The sequence below is a fragment of the Pteropus alecto genome, unplaced genomic scaffold, assembly GCF_000325575.1.
Source record: "Pteropus alecto unplaced genomic scaffold, ASM32557v1 scaffold101, whole genome shotgun sequence".
In the NCBI taxonomy this organism is placed as follows: domain Eukaryota; kingdom Metazoa; phylum Chordata; class Mammalia; order Chiroptera; family Pteropodidae; genus Pteropus; species Pteropus alecto.
This window is the reverse complement of record NW_006432945.1, coordinates 7080102-7102087: the sequence shown is the minus strand read 5'-3', so window position 1 is coordinate 7102087 and position 21986 is coordinate 7080102. Positions and strand designations below refer to the sequence as shown.

General features: G+C 38.6%; 1 protein-coding gene across 1 annotated transcript in view; it reads right to left on the bottom strand.

The window, feature by feature from the left end:
- Window positions 1-21406, bottom strand: part of FAM129A (family with sequence similarity 129 member A) — a 125535-nt gene extending 104129 nt beyond the window's left edge. Inside the window, exon 1 of the mRNA XM_025043998.1 lies at window positions 21352-21406. Within this exon, the coding sequence (XP_024899766.1) occupies window positions 21352-21406 (55 nt within the window). The remainder of the gene's footprint in view (window positions 1-21351) is intronic.
- Window positions 21407-21986: the final 580 nt, after the last annotated feature.

The window sequence follows — 21986 nt, the reverse complement described above, 5'->3', positions numbered from 1 at the left end:
TGGGTTATGGGCCCCTTTAATAATATGCCGAAAGTCCTAGATGCCAGAAAAAACAGTATGACACAGAATTTTGCCACTTCCAATTCCCTGACCCCAAGTCAAGACATTTTGATGTAGACGTCTGTGACGAATCCTCTGAAGCTAGCGAGACTAACTCTCTCAGGTACAAAATTAGATCAGAACGAGTTCTGTGAAAAGCCTGCACTGGCCATTTTGTCCTGAGAGAGTAAAGGAAAAAAGGAGATTCTATCTAAATTTTATTAATATTTCAGTTCAGACTTAAATTCAATTTTTAAAATGGTGACTCTTTTATAGGTCTCCAATCACTGCGACTTTAATATACCCATGCATCAATGCCATTTCTTAAGAGAGAGATTTTCATTTTCTTAATAGAAGCAGAGAGGTTATATTTGGGGTTTATTAATGAAACTAGCAAATGTTAATGCTGAATGACACACAAAAGAAACCATAATGTTTAGCAGTTGCCCACATACCTCGTTGCTTGAATATTTGCATCTTGCTAAGGTAATGCAGTGTAGCAAGTCAAAACTGGTAACTCGGCAAATGCAAATTACTATTTAAAAATGACTTCCAAAATCTTTTGCTAATATAGTTAGTGGGATCTTATATGAATTCATCTTAAAAGTCTCTATGAAGTGCTAATTTTTCTAGTACACTATAGTAGACACAATGGGTGATACAAAAGAGTATATATAGTTCACTGTAGAAGAATATGCGCCCAAAAGGGAGGAAAAAAGCTCAGGATATGAAACTCAGCACAAAAATAGAGGCGGCAGGGGTAGGATGATCTTCTAAAACGAAATATGGAAAAATGACAGACTATATTTTCCCTGCCACATTATACAGCAACTGCTATACAGTTACCTCTATGGACCTTGCTGTGTATGTGGAGCATCAAGGACTCATATCCATAAGATGCCCAGGTACCACTGGAATAAAGAAGCCTGCTCCTGGGAAGAAAAGGGTGGAGAATGGTCACCACTCCTTGTTGGGGGTATTAAGGGCTCTGTGCAGAGGAGATGTGGTCAGTCGTGCTTGCTGTCCGTCCATCTTTCTGATGACTAGTTCTGGAATATCATAGTCTACTGAAACATACTAAGCCCCACTGATTCAGTCCTTGGATCGTCATGAGAATGCATCGCATTGCTAGAACACAAAAGGAGCATCATTAGCACCTAAGAAGTCACAGGATGGAGACTAAAAGACCCAGGAGCACGAGTGGGGTTCTTAGATCTCTTCTTCTTAATGGCTAGGGACTTTGAAAAGTGAGAGTATTGGGGAAGTGAACAACTAAGTATGAAGAGATGATCGGCAAATAGGATTTTCTATTTGGTGTCTTTATGCACTAAAACGGACTTTGGGTAGGGTTGGAGTACATCACATGAGGACAGAGAAGAAAGTCTTGGAGATGACTAGGTGGTCTTTAAATTGAATATGGAAGAAAAAAAAGGAAGCAATGCTCCTGTACAACCATGAACCCAGTTACCCAAAAGGTCTGCAGTCGTGTCGTGGGATAAAGAACAGTTCAGAAGGAGCCATAAGACTCCTATGAGAAAACAACTGGGAAAAGTTCCCAGCATGATACTCTCAAGGGTCTCGCAGCCATATGAAACTATAGAGCATGGTAACTTAAGAATAAGATGGTGAATACAATCTTATAATAATTACTGGGAGTTAGTAGCAAAGAATATCTGAAAGGAAGGGGGACAAGGAAATATCACGTGTCCTCTGTGTGAAAATCCATGAACCTAGGTGGTAAGGATGATGAGGTGGTAAGTTTGAATGAGGTTTAAATGAAAGGAAAAGATATCTTATTGTTGCTGAAACTGAAATGAACAGACTCTGGCCCAGCGGAAGAAATGGACGATGTGTTCCTAATTTAGTTTACAGTGCTGGCACAGAGGCACGAAACAGTTGCGATGGGAAACCTCAGCTACCCAAACATTTCATTGGAGATACTAAACTAAAAGCAGAATGTCTGACAAGTTACTGCCTGGACTGCATAGCAACTTTATTTCTCTACAGAGAGAGGAAGTAACCAGGGGAACTGCTACGTGGCTCTAATTCTAAACAAAGATATCAGCTAGTGAAGTAAAATAACGAACCTTGGGTGACAGCAATTATGCCATTATACCATGTGACAGATGGTGAAAACAATAAATATTATGTTACGTATATTTTACCACATTAAAAAAACAGAAGTCTGGCTTTAACTAGACAGACCTGGGTTTGAACCCCAGATTCTTATAGGTTGAGCCCCCTTGCTATACACACAAGAGCCTGGGTGCTGGTGAAGATCTAGAGATCAGCCAGGGGGAATTGGCTGGGACTGGGAAAGAGGGGGCGGCCTGGCCCAGGAGCTAAGTATGAGCAAAGAGGCAGGGGCGGAAATTAGGAAGAATCCAGTTCTAGAACAATTCACTAACAAAATAACTATCCAAATACAGATTGAGTAGCTTTAGAAGATAATGAGTTACCTGTTACTGGAGGTATTGAAAACCAATCATGAGCTTATTAAGGGCATTCAAGCATAATATCACCTTTAATTACCTTTAAATTCTCTTCCAAAGGGGCAAGCAGATGATATTTATTCTTTAAACATAATCTCCTTACACTATGAGATATATACAGTAATGCCCCCAGATAGTGGTAAAGTGGAAGCATAATAGAGATGGAAAAAAATTCTCGGATTATTTGTTTATTCAACCTAGTCCCAGATAAGTACAATCAAGATATTAAAGAATACGTAGCAAGAAGAAAGATCCTTAGGGAAACCATCAGCAAAATAAAAAGACAGTCTACTGAATGAGAGAAGATATTTGCCTATGAGACACCTGATAAGGGGTTAATAGCCAAAATTTATAAAGAATTCATACAACTCAACACCAAAGAAACAAACGATGCAATTAAAAAGTGGGCAGAGGACCTGAATAGGCATTTCTCCAAAGAGGACATACAGATGGCCAATAGACATATGAAAAGATGCTCAACATCACTAATCGTCAGAGAAATGCAAATTAAAACCACAATGAGATATCACCTCACACCTGTCAGAATGGCTATCATCAATAAATCAGAAAACAACAAGTGTTGCCGAGAAGATGGAGAAAAGGGAACCCTCAAGTACTGCTGGTAGGATCGCAAATTGGTGCAGCCCCAACGGAAAACAGCTTGGAGGTTCCTCAAAAGGTTAAAAATAGAACTGCCTTATGACCCAGCAATTTTACTTCTGGGTATTTACCTGAAGAAAACCAAAACACTAATTCAAAAAGATCTATGCACCCCCATGTTCGAGGCAGTGTGCTATTTACAATAGCCGAGATATGGAAACAATCTATGTGCCCATCAATAGATGACTGGATAAAGAAGTGGTACATATATACATTGGAAAATTACTCGGCCTTAATCAAAATGAAATCTTACCATTTGCATGGACCTAGAGGGTATTATACTAAGTGAAACAAGTCAGACAAAGATAAATACCATATGATTTCACTTATATGTGGAATCTAAAAAACAAAATAAACAACAACAAAAAAATGAAAACAGATTCATAGATGCAGAGAACAAACCAGTGATTGGCAGATGGGAGGAGGGTTGGGGGTTGGGTGGAAAAGGTGAAGGGATTAAGAAGTACGAATCGGTAGTTACAAAATAGTCATGGGGATGTGAAGTACAGCAGAGAGAATACAGTCAATAATGTTGCAATAACTATGTATGATGTCACACAGGTACTAGACTTATGGGGGGATCACTTTATAAGTTGTATAAATGTCTAATCACTATGCTGTATAACTGAAACTAATATAAAATAATATTGAATGTCAACTCTAACTGAAAAATAAAAATTAAAAAAAAGATCCTTGAGAATAAAAATGGTCAAATTCAATCATCATTATTAAATATACTTATAGAATTTTAAAAAAGAGATCCTTAGGTATACATGGTATTTAGAATTCAGATACATTTCTGTCTGAAAGAGGTCTGGATTCAGTTAACTCCAGATCAAAGCAAATATTTATTCATTTATTTATTCATTTATTCAATCATTCAGCAAACGAGTATGGAGGACACATCATGGACTACAAAGAGAGTAAGAAAATAAGATAAATTCTCTGCTATCAAGAGCTCAGATTGGTTTCTGTATTACAGGAGGTTTGGAAATTCAATGTGTATGATTCACTGCACTTCTATTATGCCTTTTCTTTTAAAGCTATAATTTTTAAAATTGTTCACACTCTGACATCTAAGAAGTACTTCTAAGAAAATAATCAGATGCGCTTAAATATTTATACATTAGGATGCTCACTAAAATATTATTTATAATAATGAAAACCTGAAAACGACCTTCATGTCCAACAGGAGGAGAATGGTGAAGTAAATTATAGGATATACAGAAGCTAGTGTCCTCCACAGCCAATAAAATTTATGCTTCAGAAAAATATTTGGTGATAAGGGAATTGTGTGTGATATAATGTGGAATAGCAGTTTACGGGTTTGTATACAAAATATGATCCATGGAGATAGCACACTGCACTTCCCTCTCAAGACAAAGACGTTATTTATCCTGTGATAATGCTTTCCTCTAGAGTAACTATCAAAACTGAGCTATGGCAATGCTAAGGGGTATTCATTGCATATGTTCAAGTGTAAAATCAAACTGGAATTTAAGTCTCAGCTCTTAATCTGGAAATCGGGGATGATAATATTTATAGAAAATTATGTAGAACTGGGTTTGGGTCCCTGCCCTGCCATAGACCAGCCATAAATAAGGCTCTCCTACCACCAGGCAGACAGCAATCATCACCGTCACTACTGCCATCAGTACTGAGTGGAGGCCAAGAAAGAAGCAATAAAGAGATAATTCAATGGAGTGTTCATTTAAAACAACTCAATTAAGATAATGATTTTTTTAATCTGCTTTATCTCCAAAGTGTTTTTTTTTTTTTAGATCGAGTGTTGTAAAGGTAAGGAGCCTACCTGCCCCTATCACGAGTGGCTGCATTTACAGAGAAGTCTTTGTTAATTTAGAAGGAGATGGTCTCATGATTGACTATCTATTAGCTTGATGCTGAACAAGGAAGCTCTGAGCCTGTTGGTGAGAAAGTGCACGATTTTTTTTTTCCAGGCCATCCAGGATTGTTTAACCTAGTGAGGTGAAATTTGCTAAAGGTAATTGAATAGTGAGAAAGAGCTAATGTAATTGATTCTCCACCGTAATTTACTTCATACTCTTAAGCAGAAAGTCCCTGAATACATTGCCCTTCCACTCCATCATTCTCCTGATATATAATAGGGGCCATTAAACTAGGTAAGAAGATGAATTGCTAGAGATGATTATGCATGCCTTTAGCAGCCCATGAAATGTACCCAAGAACAATAAAAATATCTGATGACCTGCCAGCAAGATGCTTATGCAAATGAGAACATCATGAATACACTTCTGCTTGTTCATCTAAAGGCTACTATCATGATATATAGAGAGAAAACTTTCACTTGCTCATAGCATCACGAATAAGAAGCTGGTTTCAGATTAGGATATGCCAGAAATGAAAATTCATGGCCAAATGCCTAATTTAGCTATAAAAGAGGACAACAATGGACATAGATCAGCACCCAAGCTTATTTCTTTTGAAAACAATAATTTCATCAGATGACAGCTCTGATTGCTCTCCTGAAATTATAATATTTGGCACTAAAAATTATTTGTAATCCTCAGAAGTAAAATATGTTGTAAATATTTGTCATCGGCCTCTTTCTGACCTTAAATAATAAATGATGTTTCTGACCTGAATTCGACGACCTTCAAAGTGCCCATGAGAATTAACACAAAAAGAGGTTGAGGCAATTGATACAGAGCCATCAGGTATTCAGAAGCCCGGCTTCCTCTTGTGGCTACACAGTGACATGTACATAAGAGCAGAACACTGGCTTCAGGGAAAACTTCATCCATTAAATACTACATGTGTGGCCTCAACCACAGACTTAATCTCCCTGCACCTATCTTACCCTCTGAAAAACAGGCACGATAATAATATCTATCTTAGAGGATCACTGTGAGGGTTTAAATGAGGTAACATGTAATATGTTCTGAACATAGCGTCTGGCAAGTAATTAAAGGCCTCGCTCAACAAACAACACTTTGTTGTTGCTGTTGTTGTTGTTGTTGTTGTTGTTATTCTATCTGCCTATCTGATCTCTCCACTTGGATATCCAACTCAGCATGTCCGAAACTGAACTCTTCATTTTCACCCCCAGTCTTCCCTGTTTCAATAAGTGACAACTCTATCCTTTCTGACCTTCCAAGGTCAGAAACCTTGGAGTCATCCTTGAAGGCACGATATTTCCTCCCATCCCACAGAACTCATTGGCAAATCCTATCAGCTCTACTTTCAAAATATATTTGCAACCCAAGCACCTCCCATACCTCAAGCTACCCTCTAGTCCAAGCCATCCTGACCTGGACTGTAGCTCTAGCTTCCTAATTGACCTCCTGCTTCCTCCGTTGTCCCTCTTACAGTCTGTTCTCTACATAACAGTCAGAGAAAGTAGATTATGTCATTGGTGTACCCAGAACTCCCATGGTTTCTCATCTCAGAGTAAAAGGCCAAGTCTTTACAATGGCCCATAAGACCCTCTGTGATGTGGCCTCACCTTCCTCCCTGCCCTCCCAAAGCACATGCCTCTCTAACCACACTGGCATTCTTGCTGCTCCTAAAACGAGACAAACGCTTTTCTAAATTCAGAGCCTTTGAATTTGCTATTTCCTCTGCCCAGGACGTACCTCGCCCAGATATTCCTGTATCCCACTCTGGCACTTCATTCGAATGTTAGAGAGGACTTCCCTGACCCCTGGCCCTTATCATGCCCTTGCCTCTTCCCTGTTCTTATGTTTCTTCATGATTTTATGACCACATGCCATCTTATTTGTTTATTTACTTCTTCCCACTGCCACCACCTCCATGACGAAGTCCCTAGTCTCTTTTGTTCCTCTCAATTCACAGAACAGGGCACATTCTATTTGATGACTAGGATAAAAGGTATGAAATGAATGCCTCACCATAAGAAATAGATGTGATCCAGGAAGCTTTATAAGTTCATCCAAAGTAAGATTCTTTGGAGAGCCTTAAACAATTAAATGACTTTTTCACTAATAAGAAAACTGGAGCCTAAAGACAAGCCCAAAGTCACATGGTAAGTGTTAGAACCAGGCCTCAAATAACCTCTTCCATTCCAAGTTTCACATACCTGTCCCTAAAGTCCATGCTTTCTACTGAGTCTGGAGTAGTCTCAACACCATAAATTATAGAAAATACATATCGTTTTAGTTCTGGTGAGAGGCAGTACTATGATCCTCATTTTATAGTGGAAAAAATCAAGGTCAGAAGAGGTTAGATAACTTCAAAAGTTTGCACAGCTAGTGATGGGGTCAGTACCTGAACTTGGGTGGTCTGCCTACAGAGCTGATTTTCTGTTGAATCAAGAAAGCTGCACAGTTAACATTTACAATGAATATTTTATAAGGATTTATCTGTTCTGTAAGTTCATTTTACTTTGTTTACTTTTCCGAAAATGGACGGATACTTATTATAAATATCAGTTTGAAAGTTTTTATTACAAATCAATGTCTCACACTCATTTCAAAAATACATCATATGTATATATCTATCCTTTTAATTAACAAGGCAAAGTTTTAAAAATACCCCAGGAGAAATGATGCCTTTAGCTAGCAACACCTCTCAAGGCATCATATATTTTCATGAAAACCATTTGGAGACACTAAGTCTGAGCTCTCTTTCCCAGATATCAATTGATGTCAATAGCTACGATGATCTGAAATAAGCCAAGTAGTTATGGTACGCCTTCAGACTTTCTCGTGGAAGTGTCAAATAATATTGAAGAGAGAAAATAACAAAACGTGAAACATAAAAAAATGAGATATAAGTCATCGTCATGTCAAATCTGGTCAGTGGTGGACCACCAACGGTCAGAAAGCATTCCTTATGGCTCTTCTCAGAACTTCGAATTCTAGAGACCACTTAAAATGAAAAGAGAGGCAAGTATAGAGAAAATGGGACACCCCAGATCATCTTTTCCTAAGAGTCTAAGTAAGGTAACTACATTATTTCAATTTCAACAGCAAATTATATAATTTGAAATCACTTACATTATTTAAAAGTCCTAAGAGGGAAAAAAATGACATGCTGGGAATACATCATTTAAGATAAGGGATTTAAAAAATATAAACTCTCATCTTAAATATTACTTAAATACATAATGACCCAAATGTGATCCTATGAAAATGGATATGTTATAGAGGGAGAGAGAGTTGGAGGGGAAACACCCATGGAAAAGAATATTCTGGAACAAAAGGTCATTAAAGACTCCAGACATCCTCTTAAATTTGGCTATAGAGTCCAGAGCAGGAGCCAAGAAAAGAAAATGGGAGAAAAAGAAGACGAAGCCCATCATTTCTTTCTTTAAATTGCTATCCACTCTACCACCTCCTGGCTGGGAGAAAGGGGTGGTCGTGTTAAGTACTCTGGTTCCACATGGTTCCATCCTTGAAGACAAAATCCAGAAGAGTGGAGAATAGTTTAGCATTTCTTTCTGAGCTTAAACATTCAACAGAGCGAAATGCCGGGGGCCAGGGACAAAGGAGAATGACCTCAGGGCTTCTTTTTTCTGGGTTGAGGAGCAAGTTAAGTACCAGTCAGTTTATCCACCTGTGCACACAATTCTTCAGTAGCAAGGGGGAGCTATACTTAACTTTTAAATCTAGGGCTGGGAGATTCTGGCTTTTCCAACAGAGGAGACTTCAATCATCTCTTGACAGATCTAGGATATTGAAATCCAAGGGACAAAAACTTCTCAACTTGGGTAGGGACTACAACCAGAGTGGCCAAGATGTTAAAGGCCAGGTCTACACAGCTGGATGTCCAGCACAAAATGGATTTGATGTCCAAGTGGCTGAATAAATGTTTTACTTTCCCCTGATGGAAAAAGAAAAATCTAGGATTGAATAATACATTAGATTGAAAAAAATACTGCCATTTTCCACATTTTTATGTGTAAGTCTGAATTAGAATATATCCTGGTTTAGACTGGAAACTTAAAGCTTGGAGATTTTTGGTTCAGTTTAGTTTGGTTGAAATACCATGGACTATGACAAGATCTCTGTGCCAGGAGTGGAGACTTGAGTTACAGTCCCATGTCTGCCATTACTAGCTATGTAGACAGGGGCAGCTCACTCTGTCTTAGATTACAAGAAAGGAGTTACATTAGATGCTTATCCCTCAGTCCCTTACAACATCATTAGTATAAAAGAAATAGAATATAAGCCAGAGATGTGAGCCTCAAATGTAATTTTAAGATTCCTAGTAGCTCGTTAAAATTTTTTAATAGATTAAATTAAATTTAATATATTTTATTTAACCTATTGAACCAAAATAATATCACTTCAATATGTGATTGCTACTAAATAATACTAAGACATTTTGTATTCTTTCTTTTGTACGAGTTCTCAAAATTCAGTGTGTATTTTACATTTGCATAATATTTTAATCTGGACTAGCCATATTTCAAGCGCTCAGTAGTGACATGTATCTAAAGTCTACCATATCAGACAGCTCAAGTTTGGAGGGCTTGAACTGTTCTTATCTAAAGATGTAGATACAGCCTACCCTCAAAGTGAGAATACACTTAAAGCAGAAAAACTATTTATCACAATGTTTGGGTCGACTTGCTGAGGGAATGTAAGGGAAGAGGTGGTCATCAGAGGGAGAGGACTTTTGATGGGAATTGCCAAACAGGAAGATACAGAAGGAAGCTGTGTCATGCAGAAACTTGACGCTTAGACAGTAATGATATATGCCACCTTCAGGCCTGGTCTATAAAATGGTCGCGACTAATCCACCACTGTCCCTCCTTCTATCTGTAGATATATGCGGATATCCAGTTAAGGTCTTTTTGGTCCTGGAAATAATGGAGCCACTAGATCAGGGGTTCCAAATCTGAGGTCAATGGACTCTTATGAGGGTCTGCAGATAGAACTCAGGGGACTCCAAAAGTTGAAGAGGGAGAAATACTTTCTTTAACTTCTAACTCAAATTCAGCATTTCCTTCAATTATGAATGTAGGCAACAAACCACAGTAGAATTTAGCAGTACTTGTGACTCTGTCATCAACAGAGATCCCAGCTGTTTTCATAGCACATTTCGCTTGCTGCTTATCTTAGATAGCATTTCATCATAATGACAGCAGTTATTACACCCACCATGAGATCTTGTCATTGAAAGCATTAATGAAGAAATGCATACATTATGATGTTACAGATTTTAAAAAATATTTTGATAACTGCATTTTAATAAAATTGGTTTCTTTTGTAATCCTGTGTATTTTTTTTTTCATTTAAAAATGTTATTCTGAGAAGGGGTCCATAAGTTTCACCAGATTGCCAATGGTGTCCATGGCACAATGCACTAGATGAAAAGAGTCTAGGTCCCTGAATGACGACCCCTCTCTATTCCAAAAGGAATCACATCAGATTGAGTAATGAGTGAGATACAAATCATTATCAAGTCAAGCCACTGAGATGGGAGTGTGAGTTTCAGCAGTCAGTCTATTCTGACTACTATACAACTGAAATCTGGCTTTAGGCCACTGGCAATTGGTTCTGACTGCACCCAGATGCCATGCACTGACGAGAAGGACCCTGGCAGTAACGTACTGATAAACTGAGTCTCAAAAAAAAAAAAAAGACCTATCATGGCTGATTTCAAGCTACCAATATGATGTAATTTTAAGATTTCTAGTAGCACATTAAAATTTTGGTTAAAATACCAAACTCCAAGATTTGGCACCTGCCAGCCAGTGAGAGCTAACGTCTGGCACACCACTGGAGCTGCTGTCTCCCATGATGGCTCCTAGAAAAGTGTCTTCCTACTGCCTCCCCTAATTTGAGGGGAGGGATATATGAAGAATCTTGAGAATAACTGTTCAAAGGCTCTATTTAAACCATGGTGCCTAAGTATTTCATAATGAATAAATAAAGCAGACAGAATACCTTAGATGCAGTAATTTGTAAATTCAACAAGCTATTGAAAAGAATCTAATTAGTACTAATTACAATCCTAGAATGTCCTAACAAATTATAATGCCATTGCTTCTGTAGAGGCATTGTGTTTAAACACTCTGAAACATTAATTAGTCTACAGAACAAATGTGTGAAATAGGTATTATTCGACAGTATCTGAAAGCCAATTATTTACTCTGAGAATGCTTGATGCCATTACTTATAGTAAAAACAAATTGATTAGCGTAATAGTTGGGTTGGGAAATTGAATAATTATATTATCTTCATTCCTTCTTCTTATCTCACTGGGTATTACTCCTCATCCCCATTTTACATATGAGAAACTGAAGGCAGCCAGTTGACAGCTCCATAATCTACAGAGAATCCAGCTTCATATTCAGTGAGTCCTAAGATTGTCATGCCTGTTTTTCAAATTTGAAAGCTCCAATGATGAGTCTTTTGTGCCTCACTTCCCAATTCTAAATATTTTCTTCAATAATAAAGAAGGCGCCTAAAGTTACCATTTTACTTAAAGTTTTAAAATGACCTACCATGCCTGCTTTCACCTATTTGTAAATTCCATATTATGTTTTGCTAACATTTAGATGAATTTTAATCTCTGAGTTCAGCTATTTGTAATCTCATCCACTGATAATATTCACTTCAAAAAATCATCAAATTGCTTACAATTAATATACAGAATCAAAGATTTAGTAAATGTTTCAGTTTATACCAAGGAATAAATTACCGGTTTAGTTCATTTAAAGTAGATATGTCACTGTTCAAATCGTATCAAGTTGATATTCCTTTCTATTAAAGAAAAAGTTATGTGGACAAAGCTGGTAATTTCTGGAAGGAAACTAGATAATCTGTTACCTTTTCTCTGAGACACTGACTTGCCTGGCACATAGTAGGCATTCAATAAATATTAGTGTTTACTGTTATTGTTATTATCATTCCTCAGACTGGGACCAATCATTTTTCATTAAGAAGTGACATCCCAGTTGATAGTCAAGCTCTTAGGTCTTGGTCATGCTCTAAAATTCTTATTTACTTTAAGTTTAAACAGCACATTTCAATTAATGTTACTAACTTAATCTTCCTCTCCAATAGAACTATTTAAAATATTTATACTCCAGATGTTACACATTTTCCATTGTTGCTAATAAAATTTATCTTAATCTAACTCGAAGCCCGTGTCTGTTTTGTTTAGGCAATTATTCAGACATATCTCTCTAACTCATTCAGCATGACTTATGTAGGAAATAATTTTTCAAAAAAAAAAATGCATTCAGTTCAAATTGGGAAAAACCTCTGAATTCTTCTGAGCTAATCATAGAAATTGTCACTTGTCCTGTATGAGCATGAGCTCCAACGATAATGGCACAGGGCCACAACTAACGATGTCCTTTTTGAAAGAACATCCAGTTTCCCTCCATTTCTGAGTTGATCCTGCTTGCCTGTCCTGGCCCTAGAACAGCACATGTCAGCAGTTCCACGTGCAGATCTGCTCTGCTTCTCTCCCAGATCCACTGAGAAGGTTGGTAGCAGGTAGTACAGCTACATTCTCCAACAGATGTTCCACCAGACCTCAGAAACACAGTAGTCATATTGCTCTTCCCTAAAGACTGTAGAGAAGAATTATTTTTTACATCTTCCATTTCTCTCTTCACCGTGTTCATGTTTTCTGCTACTTTAGCATATGAAAACTGTCCCCGCATCCTTGTCTGCTAATTTCACTGTGTCTGTAATTCCCAAATCTCTTACTATTGATGAATTTTTTCCCCAGAGTTACATTTTTCTGCTTCTTCATTTGTCTGGTAATTTTTGATTGGATGCTGGATAGTGAATTTTACACTGTCGAATGTGTATTTTGTTGTATTTCTATAAAGAATGTTGCACTTTGTTCAGGCATGCAGTTAGGTTACTTAGGATCACTTTGATCCTTTCGAGATTTGCTTTTACATGTTTTATTAGAGCAGGTCCAGAGCAGTCTTGAATTCTAGGGCTAATTTCTGCTGGCTGCTACTGAGGAATCTATATAGTGCCCTATGCGTTACAAGGTCTTTCTATTTTGGAAGATGGGAACATGAACTATTCCCAGCTTTGGATGAGCACCAGGATTATTTGGCTCTATAAATCCAGAGACAAATGATCTGTTTTTAAAAAGATTTTGCTTTATTTCTTTGATAATTTTCTCCCCTTCATTTTCTTTGTTCTCTGTCTTCTGGTATGCTTGTAAGTCAGATATTGAAATTTGGGGACTGACCCTTTAATTTTTTTGTATTATCTCTTCTATTTTCCATCTTTTGGTATTTTTGCCCTATTTTCTGCAAGATTTCTTCAACTTAATTTTCCAAAGCAACAGTTGGGTTTTTGAACTCTTTGCTCATTAGATTTTTAATTTCCAAGAGCTATTTTTTATTTTATTATTGTCATTTCTTTATTGCATCCTGAACTTCTTTCATAAACTCAATACTTTTCTTATTTTTTTAGGATATTCATAATAGTTTTTCTTTTTTTCTCCTTTTATTTATTTATTAATCAAGTATTTATTGATGACAAGCCACATACCAAATAGTAATCTATTTGCTGAGAATATAGCAATGAATGAAGATCCCGCTTTTATGGAACTTACTTTCTAGTGGTGGTAGGTAGGCAATAAAGAATTAATGAACAAACATATCATGTCTGTAGACTGTAAGTGCTATGCGGGATCCCCTCCCATCAAACCCCTCGCCCTCTTGCTCACTCCACTCCAACCATACCACCCTTTCTTCAGTTCTTTCGAGTTTCATCGCCTCCTTCCCCTTCTATATGCTGTTCTCTCTACTCAAAATACTCTCCCCGGTTCTTCGCTTGAATAGCAACTGAACACCATATCGTAAGTATATCTCATCTCCTTGCCCTATATCTATCATCAGTTTTCTATCTCAGTACATTTTTTACTTCCTTCATGACCTTTATCAAAACTTGTAATGTTGGTTATCTACCTAAAAGCCATTCATGTTTCTTCCTTGCTAACTGAACCTCATTTGGTTCAGGTATCAATGATCTTCCCTACAGCCATGTGCTTCAGAGAAGGCTGCCCCTAATTCCAGTCCAGGACTAAATCTGTAATCGTCTAACCTAATCGTGATAACTCTAGGCTTTTGCAGTGATGACTTAGGAAGGAATGTGTGACCTAATTCTGATCAGTGGGATGTAAGGGGGAGTAAGGCATCTGGGAATGGTTTGCTCTTATAGAGACTCAAAGAAGACACAGTCCTCTTTTCAGCCTCTGAGACATCGTTTTACCTAAGAATGTGATACCTATTGCTGCTCTAGGCATCTTTCAAACTAAAGGAGAGCTAGCCTACAGATAGTAGAAAGATAAAAATAAGCCGACCTTCGGTGGTATCACTGAGACACTAAAGTTAGTCTGTCTTCATACTTCTTTATGTTCCTGTGAACTCTTCTTGAGGAATCTACTAGATAATGAGCTTTGAACACCAGAGAGATTTCAACATAAGGACGAATGCATTAAATAATATTTATTTCTAAAAAAAAAAAAAAGAGTAAATGAGAAAAGAGAATATAATATAATGGTTATAGTCTGACACAGTAAAACCATAAACTAAAATTGGAGGAGAATGGGGATAGCATATACAAAGAATCGTATTACTGATTCTTAATTTGTTCATTAGTTTTCCACAATCATAATTAATGGTGGCAGGATTCATATTGTTGTCTGAGACTGTTATATATATAAGGTGGGAGAAAGTAAATGAGAATTTGGGAATATTTAATTCTATTTTCTTGTGCATCAAGAACCAAGAAAAAAGAGATATAAATATAATGTAGTAAATATACATTTTTTCCTAGTTCTGTCCACTAAAATGGTCCAGAAACAACAGTCAACCTAGTCCTAGCAATGAGCCTCCCTAGGCCCAAACAATCATCTTGAAATACCATTTCCCACTACGATAAATCAGGGCTTCTTATAGATATTGCTTGTTCCAAGTACAGGATAGGAAATAAACAATATGAGCCTAGAATAGCCTGACCTACCAGATGGCAAGGAAGCTATCAAATACTATTAAGGTAATTTCAAAAGGACTCAGAAGTCAACCTGAAGAGGCTTTCATTGCCAGTTATGGGAAATTTAAACTTCAATAAGGATAATCATTACAATGGAATTCGTGAGTTCATAATGACGCTTTTTAAGTTCATTGATCACCTTTGGGGGATGACAAGAAACCAATAAATTATTTTGAAAACTAGTAAATAAAAGGAAAAGATAAAGTTTTTATCCTGCCTTGCTTATATGAACTCTATTACAAAGTAACCAAATAATAGATAAGGAAAGTAGCATTCTATATAATTATTCTAGTCAATAAATGAAAACAAGTGACATAATTAGAACATCACCATATTTTGAACCCCCAGTGAGTTAATGGGTCTTGGCAATGAGCATCAGTGGTTGCTAATATCACAAAGAGACAACCACATGGTATGTGCCTCCAAATGAAGAACACAGCACCACCTATAGTCTTGACAAAAGTATAATCTTGAGTCTGATCAAGTCTTACGATCACTGTGTGGAACTTGCATCATTAGCAAATGCCAGACTGTGGAAAGCTATGCATGTCAAATGGCACAGATCCTTTGACAGATAATTAATTTGCAAGCAAAAGACAGAGATGTAGGGGAAAACTGTGGATTAAAAAAAAACTTAAAACATGTTTTTTAAGTGGGCAAGACTAAACGATAGTATTTAAAAATGCACTGTAAGGTGACAAAACCATAAGGAAATATAAGGAAGTCATCACTATAAAATCAAGGATTAGTGGGTGATGTGGTAGGCTGTTACAGTGCTAACCTCCAATGAACCATAACTCAGGGTATTCATGACTTCATGGAGTCCCTTACTCTTGAGTCATGGCTGACCTCAGACTTGATTTAACCAATAGAAGGTAGCAAGTAATGCTATGCTATTCCAGACCTAAGACATAAGAAGCCCTGGCAGCTTCTAGAAGCTTTTGCACTCTTGCAAACCCTGACCCACCATTTTAAAAGTCCAGTGCCCTATTGGAAAGACAAGGTAAAAGGCCACCTAGAGAGACAGAAAGCCTTCCGAGGTGAGGCCAGCCGCCAGCCAATCTGTCGGTGGAATGTAGCCACAGGAATGTCCACCAGGAAATACAAGGTATAGTACTGCCCAGCTGAACCTAGGGCAAAAGCAGAATTGTGAGCAAATAAATTGCTGTTTTAAGAGCCAGTATCTTTGAGGGGAGTTTGTTGGGCAGCAATAGACAACTGAAAACAGTAGTTATTTTGGGAGAGACAAAAAGGTCTGGGATTGGATGGAGTACACGGAGGCTTCTGGGATGGCTACTGAAGTTCTTCCCATTTCTTAACCTGGCTGATGGCTTTAAGGATATTTGCCTTATAATGATTTATTAAGCTCTGCATTTCTGTTATGTGGTTTTCTGAACCTATGTTTGGGTTTAAAATAAAAATGATTTTTAAAAAAGAAAAAAAGTCCACGTGGTTTGGTATAGATACATTTACTGTTCTTCCAAAATTCCTTCAGACAATGGACTTTTAAAAAATCGCTTTGGGGCTCCTAGTAAAAACTATTAATTTATTCTAATCCTACAGACATCAATGTCCGAACACGAAAAGCATAAAAATCAGAATTGTGAGCAAATAAATTGCTGTTTTAAGAGCAATTAAAACATAAACTACTTTGGGTCCTAGACCTTGCAATTTGTGAAATTGAATTAAATGCTTTCATCTCTCTAAATTTTTCCTTCTTAAAGTAAAAAAAAACATGTAGTACAAAAAAAAATAGTCATTTTTTTATAAGCTGGTTTGTATTTTCTTATTGGCAGAAACTTGCTAGTTTCTCTTTTAAATGAATTTTCCAGTTTCAAAGGAGAAAATCTGTATTGCATTTGGGGTTTTGTTTGGTGTTGTCTCTCTCTCTGTGTGTGTGTGTGTGTGTGTGTGTGTGTGTGTGTATTTTAATTTGGAACTGTTAAAATTTTAGTCCTCACGTCCTATGTTTTACTCAAGTGCTTTAAATGGACCGTAACAGATGAACTGTGCTCTTTTATTCTTTTGTCTTCTTTTCCATTATTCTTTTATCTTCGCTTCTCACTTGATTTTCCATTTCACAATGCAAATTGTTGTATGTACCTTTTTTCTTAAAATAGTATTACTGAGCTTCACTGACAAAAAAAGAAATTAAAATTTTTCATTAGGAGATTAAAAGCCACCACCATAACGCACATTGGATATTTTGTAAAACTTTCATAGCACGGTTAACTTAGTTATATTAGAAACCACTGTTACAAATTGAGTTCCTGTTGTTGCACTTTCTACCCAGTTCAAACCTTCTCGAAGATTACAATGGAGTAAAACTCAATCAATTTAGTAGCCTGTGGCAAAAATAAATTAAAAAATAAAAACGTTAATATCACTATTGTCATTTTAATAGTTATTACTAAAGCACTTTGATGGTGTGGTCCTCTTGCTGGCAATGCTTCTAGAAAAAACAAGTGTTTTATCGGGCAAGATCTTAATTTAGCATCTGACTCTATGACTTCATCGAAGCATGAATTGGGACCCAAGAAGGAAGGTCACTGTTTCTTCCACAAGTACGGGAGAAATGTTAATTTGTCTCAATTTAGTGTCTTTATTTTTGATGAATCTAAGAAATTCTCAATTCATACTAAATTCCCAACATCTTGATTTCCATTCACAAAATCTGAAGGTGGTAAAAAGTAATGATTGCCACTAGAAAGCTCCAATCTACAATGGCTTTCCTGATTTAAAACTCCTCTTAGCTTCATCAGTAGTTTGGTATGCTCGAAGGCATTTTTAATCAAAATATAATGTAATCGATATACGTTCATACGTTATTCATACTGGGTCCTCTCCTTCATTCTGCCTTCCCTTCTATTAGGAGCTGTGATTCCTAATTTTAAGAGAATCCATTCATTTCTACAAATTAGGAAGTGAGACAACTACTGATGGTACAGTCTTTACCCACTTCCTACTGTCATTTCTAGCCAGACAAATTGGCCTCTAAGATAACATTGTCATAGTTATCCAGATAAATCAGACCAGTTCTTATGCCCATCTCCTACCAGCAAATGACAACTGAAGAATAAGCAAATGTGCGGACTAGTACAACACTTCTAGGTTAAGTAGACTGCAACCACGTCCAGCTCTCCTACCTTCGATTCGCCTTGCCCGTGGAGACTTTAGTCACTGCTATCAGCATAAATTTCATAAACAGTCACCCAAGTTAACTCTTACAGTACGAATATGAGAAAATTCCCTGAGAGAAATACATGTTGTTTTTAAGCTGAAACTCATCTCTTACTTTAAAGCATCAGATCACTGATGAGCATTTCAGAGGAAGCCAGTGGGCCCTTCACAGCTTGAGCGTGACTTACTGTGCAATAGTAAATCTAGGAAAAGAACAGTTATTTTCTTTTACAATTGCTATTTGCTTTTACCAGGCCTGGAAGTGTCCACCAACCCCTATCCAGGACCTGTGTATTTCAGAGTTGCTAGCTGCAGCACTGATTTTCCATAAAAAGAGAAAAGTGACACTTATACCTAGATTATATGAGCTCTATTTTTTATTAAAGGAAGACCCTTTTAGGTCAGTGCTAAAATCATCACTAAAGGCTAACAGATGACGCTGCCCATGTGATTAAAATTTGGTCTCAGTATTATTTATTAAATTAAACATCTTATTAAGGGAAGTTACTGAAAGTCTTTAACAATCCTAAAAATTTATTCTGTTGTAAGAAACATGAGTGCGGTAATAATTTTCAAACTAACACCTTTAGAAATGAAGTAACGCCTTAATGCTCCTAATACCCCTTTACTTACCGATTTACCAAAGCCTAAGAAATAATGTACTCTCAAAACATCCACGTGCCAAAGATCGCACCAAGTTTTGAGGCACACAAACCAAATGGCAGCTGTTAAATGATTTGTCTAAAAATAAATGCTGATTCAGACAGCTGCTGCTAACCCACAAGTTAAGAAAATTCACTCCAAATATACTAGTTATTCTCCATATGTTAGCAAAGTTTATCAAGCTTGAAAGAAATTTATTGTCTCAGCTACAAGAGCTTTCAAATCTATAATATTTCCCTGGCAGCTACTTTATGAGAAACGGGTCATAAAATTGTATTTAAACTTTACAGTCATACTTTCAATCACTCTGCTTACAATTAAATCAAAGCTTGAGAATATTTATGGGCTAAAGGATGGGCAAAGTGGTGAAGATAGGGTTATAGTTTTTTTCAAGGATCTGGGGCTTCAAAACCATCAGGAAACGACAGCCCATGACCTTCACTTGCTCATGCACTAACAATCCACAACACCGGTACATTCTTCCAATGCTCTTTTCTCCTTTGGCAAGACTTGTATTCTCAAATGAGGCAACGTCTCGTTTTCTCTGGAGATATTCTAACTTTAACTCTTCTCTTCCCTCAGTACCTATATACCTTGAGAGTGCCCTTCCAATAAGGAGATGAAACTGAACAAGACTAGAGGATGTGGTGACTGTCACACAATCTGCTATAGTTTTATTCATTCAGAATGCATTCATTACAAGTCCTTCCTGTGCACTGGCTATATCATACTTTTGTAGGTTTAATAATTTAATTTCGGAATAAAAACGTTATACATTTTCTTATCACACGAATATAATGCATGCATCAGCAGCAACTGTCACGACCACGAAGTCGTCTTCAGGCAAGTTAATCTCTCACGTTGCTGGACTTCCAGAGATTGCCGTAGATGACCATGCTTCCACTTCAGGTGTTTTTCTAAGCTTTTCAGTGAGATGAAGTCTTTTAAAATAAATGTCATAAACTCTATGCAAGCCCCTTCTCATTATGTTCTCCCACATCATCCTTTTAGTCCTCCACATACACACTGGTGAAAACAATGAGCAGATAGTCAAATGTGTAAGACTAAGGCAGGCTTAGGTTAGCTCTTTTACTGATATAAATAAGTCATTCATATTTTTCCCACTTTAAATGACAGCGAAGGGATACTTGACAAACTTTTGTACCATGAAGGTATGGATTGTTCAAGACCTTCTAGCTCCAAAAACACCAGAGCAGGAATCTGGAAAATCAGTTAGACTATGCTCAAGTGCCCTGACTTGATATCCCTTTCAAATAGGTTTAAACATTTTGGTGACTGAAAACAAATATGAATAAGGACACTAAATAAATGCTTTCTTTTTATGAAAAAGTTCAGAGGCCAGAAAGGGGTATCGGGTAGAACTTAACCATTTCTTTACCGAATTATGGTAAAACCTAGAGTTTCACGCCTAATTTAGAAAGTATTTCTAAAGCCAGAAAAAAAAAAAAAAAAACACTAAACTCACAAGATAAGCAAATATTAGGTGGTGGTTGTGGGTAAGGTGGGGGGCGGGGGGGAGCCAGGGAGGCCAAATACACCCAGTCACTATTTCCTGCAGTTTCAGTTCAGTTGTTTTTTTGTTTTTTGTTTTGTTTTGTTTTGGCCTCACACTCTTTTCTGAGTCACCTTATCGATGAGTCTCTCCCCATCTATAACTTTAGCGCTAGTTACAAAATATGTTAGTGTTCCTCTTTTGCTTTCTCCCTTCTCTGGGGAGGGAAGGGAACCTCACAACCTGGGAGCAAAATGACATTGTCCTTTCTGCCTCTGATGAAATCATCCCCCAAGTCACACTCTGAAGTTCAAGTGAAACCATGGCCCACGCTGCGTTTTACAAAACCAGGCCACCGTGACCAGGAGGGAAATTCTGCTTACAGGCCGGGAATCCCCTGAGAAATCTCTGGAGACGAGAGATATCCCCGCGGTTCTCTGCGGCAAGTTCACAAAGAACTCCAAACGAAGTCCGGCGCCAGAGGCCGGAGGGCGAGGTGTTTCTGCGCGCGGGACCCAGGGAGGAGCGGGAAGGGGCACAGGCGAGACCCCGAGGCGCGCGCGGCGGAGGAAGGGAGGTCGTGCCCCACCCGGCAGCCTGCACCTGCCTCTCCCAACCATCCCGCGGCGCTTCCCGAAGCATCCCTAGCCCCACCCCGGCCGCAACGCGCGGGCCGGCTGCACCGCGATGGGTGGCACCCGGGGACCCCGGCCCGGGTAGGTAGAGACAGGAGGCGTGGAGACCGGGGCGCACTACGAGCACCCGCTCGGGACGCCCCCACTAGGCGGGCATGGCCCAAGGGTCCCCCGGGAGGGCGTACCTCGGATGTAGGCGCACTTGCCCTCGTCCAGCTGGCTGGAGGCCGAGGCGCCCATGGCGGCGGGGCTCGCGGGTGCTGCTCGGTGGCGATGGCCGGGCCCGCACCCCCGGCGGCACTGACGGCTGCGGTGCGCGCCCGCTCCTCGCTCCTGGAGGCTGATGCGCTAGGCACCAGGGCTCTGCAGTTAAAGGGCCCACTTCCTCCGAGAGGCGCCGCCTTCTGGGCGCCTCCTCCAGGTCCGCGCCCTCTGGGAGCCGTGGGCTGGGCCCGGGCCGCCTTCCCGCCCGCGCTGCTCAGCCGAGCTCCGCGGGGATGTCTCGTCTGGAAGGACTTCCCGCTCCTCCTCTTTGCCAGCTTCTGCTTCTTAATGTCATGGATTTAGGGCAACCGAGAAACACCTTGGGGTAAGTGGACCATTTCCCTGGTGACTGGAAACATCTGTGAGCTGGAACCTTTCCCACTCACGTCCTAGAAGGCGGAATTCTGGGTCTCATCGCTTTGCACGTCTTCTGGTACGAGAAGCAAGAGTTCTCCTCAAACATCCCTACGAACTTGTTACAAATGCAAAATATCAACTCCCTCCGTCTCTGCCCCTCTACATCCATACGCGCGCGCGCGCGCGCGCACACGGACAC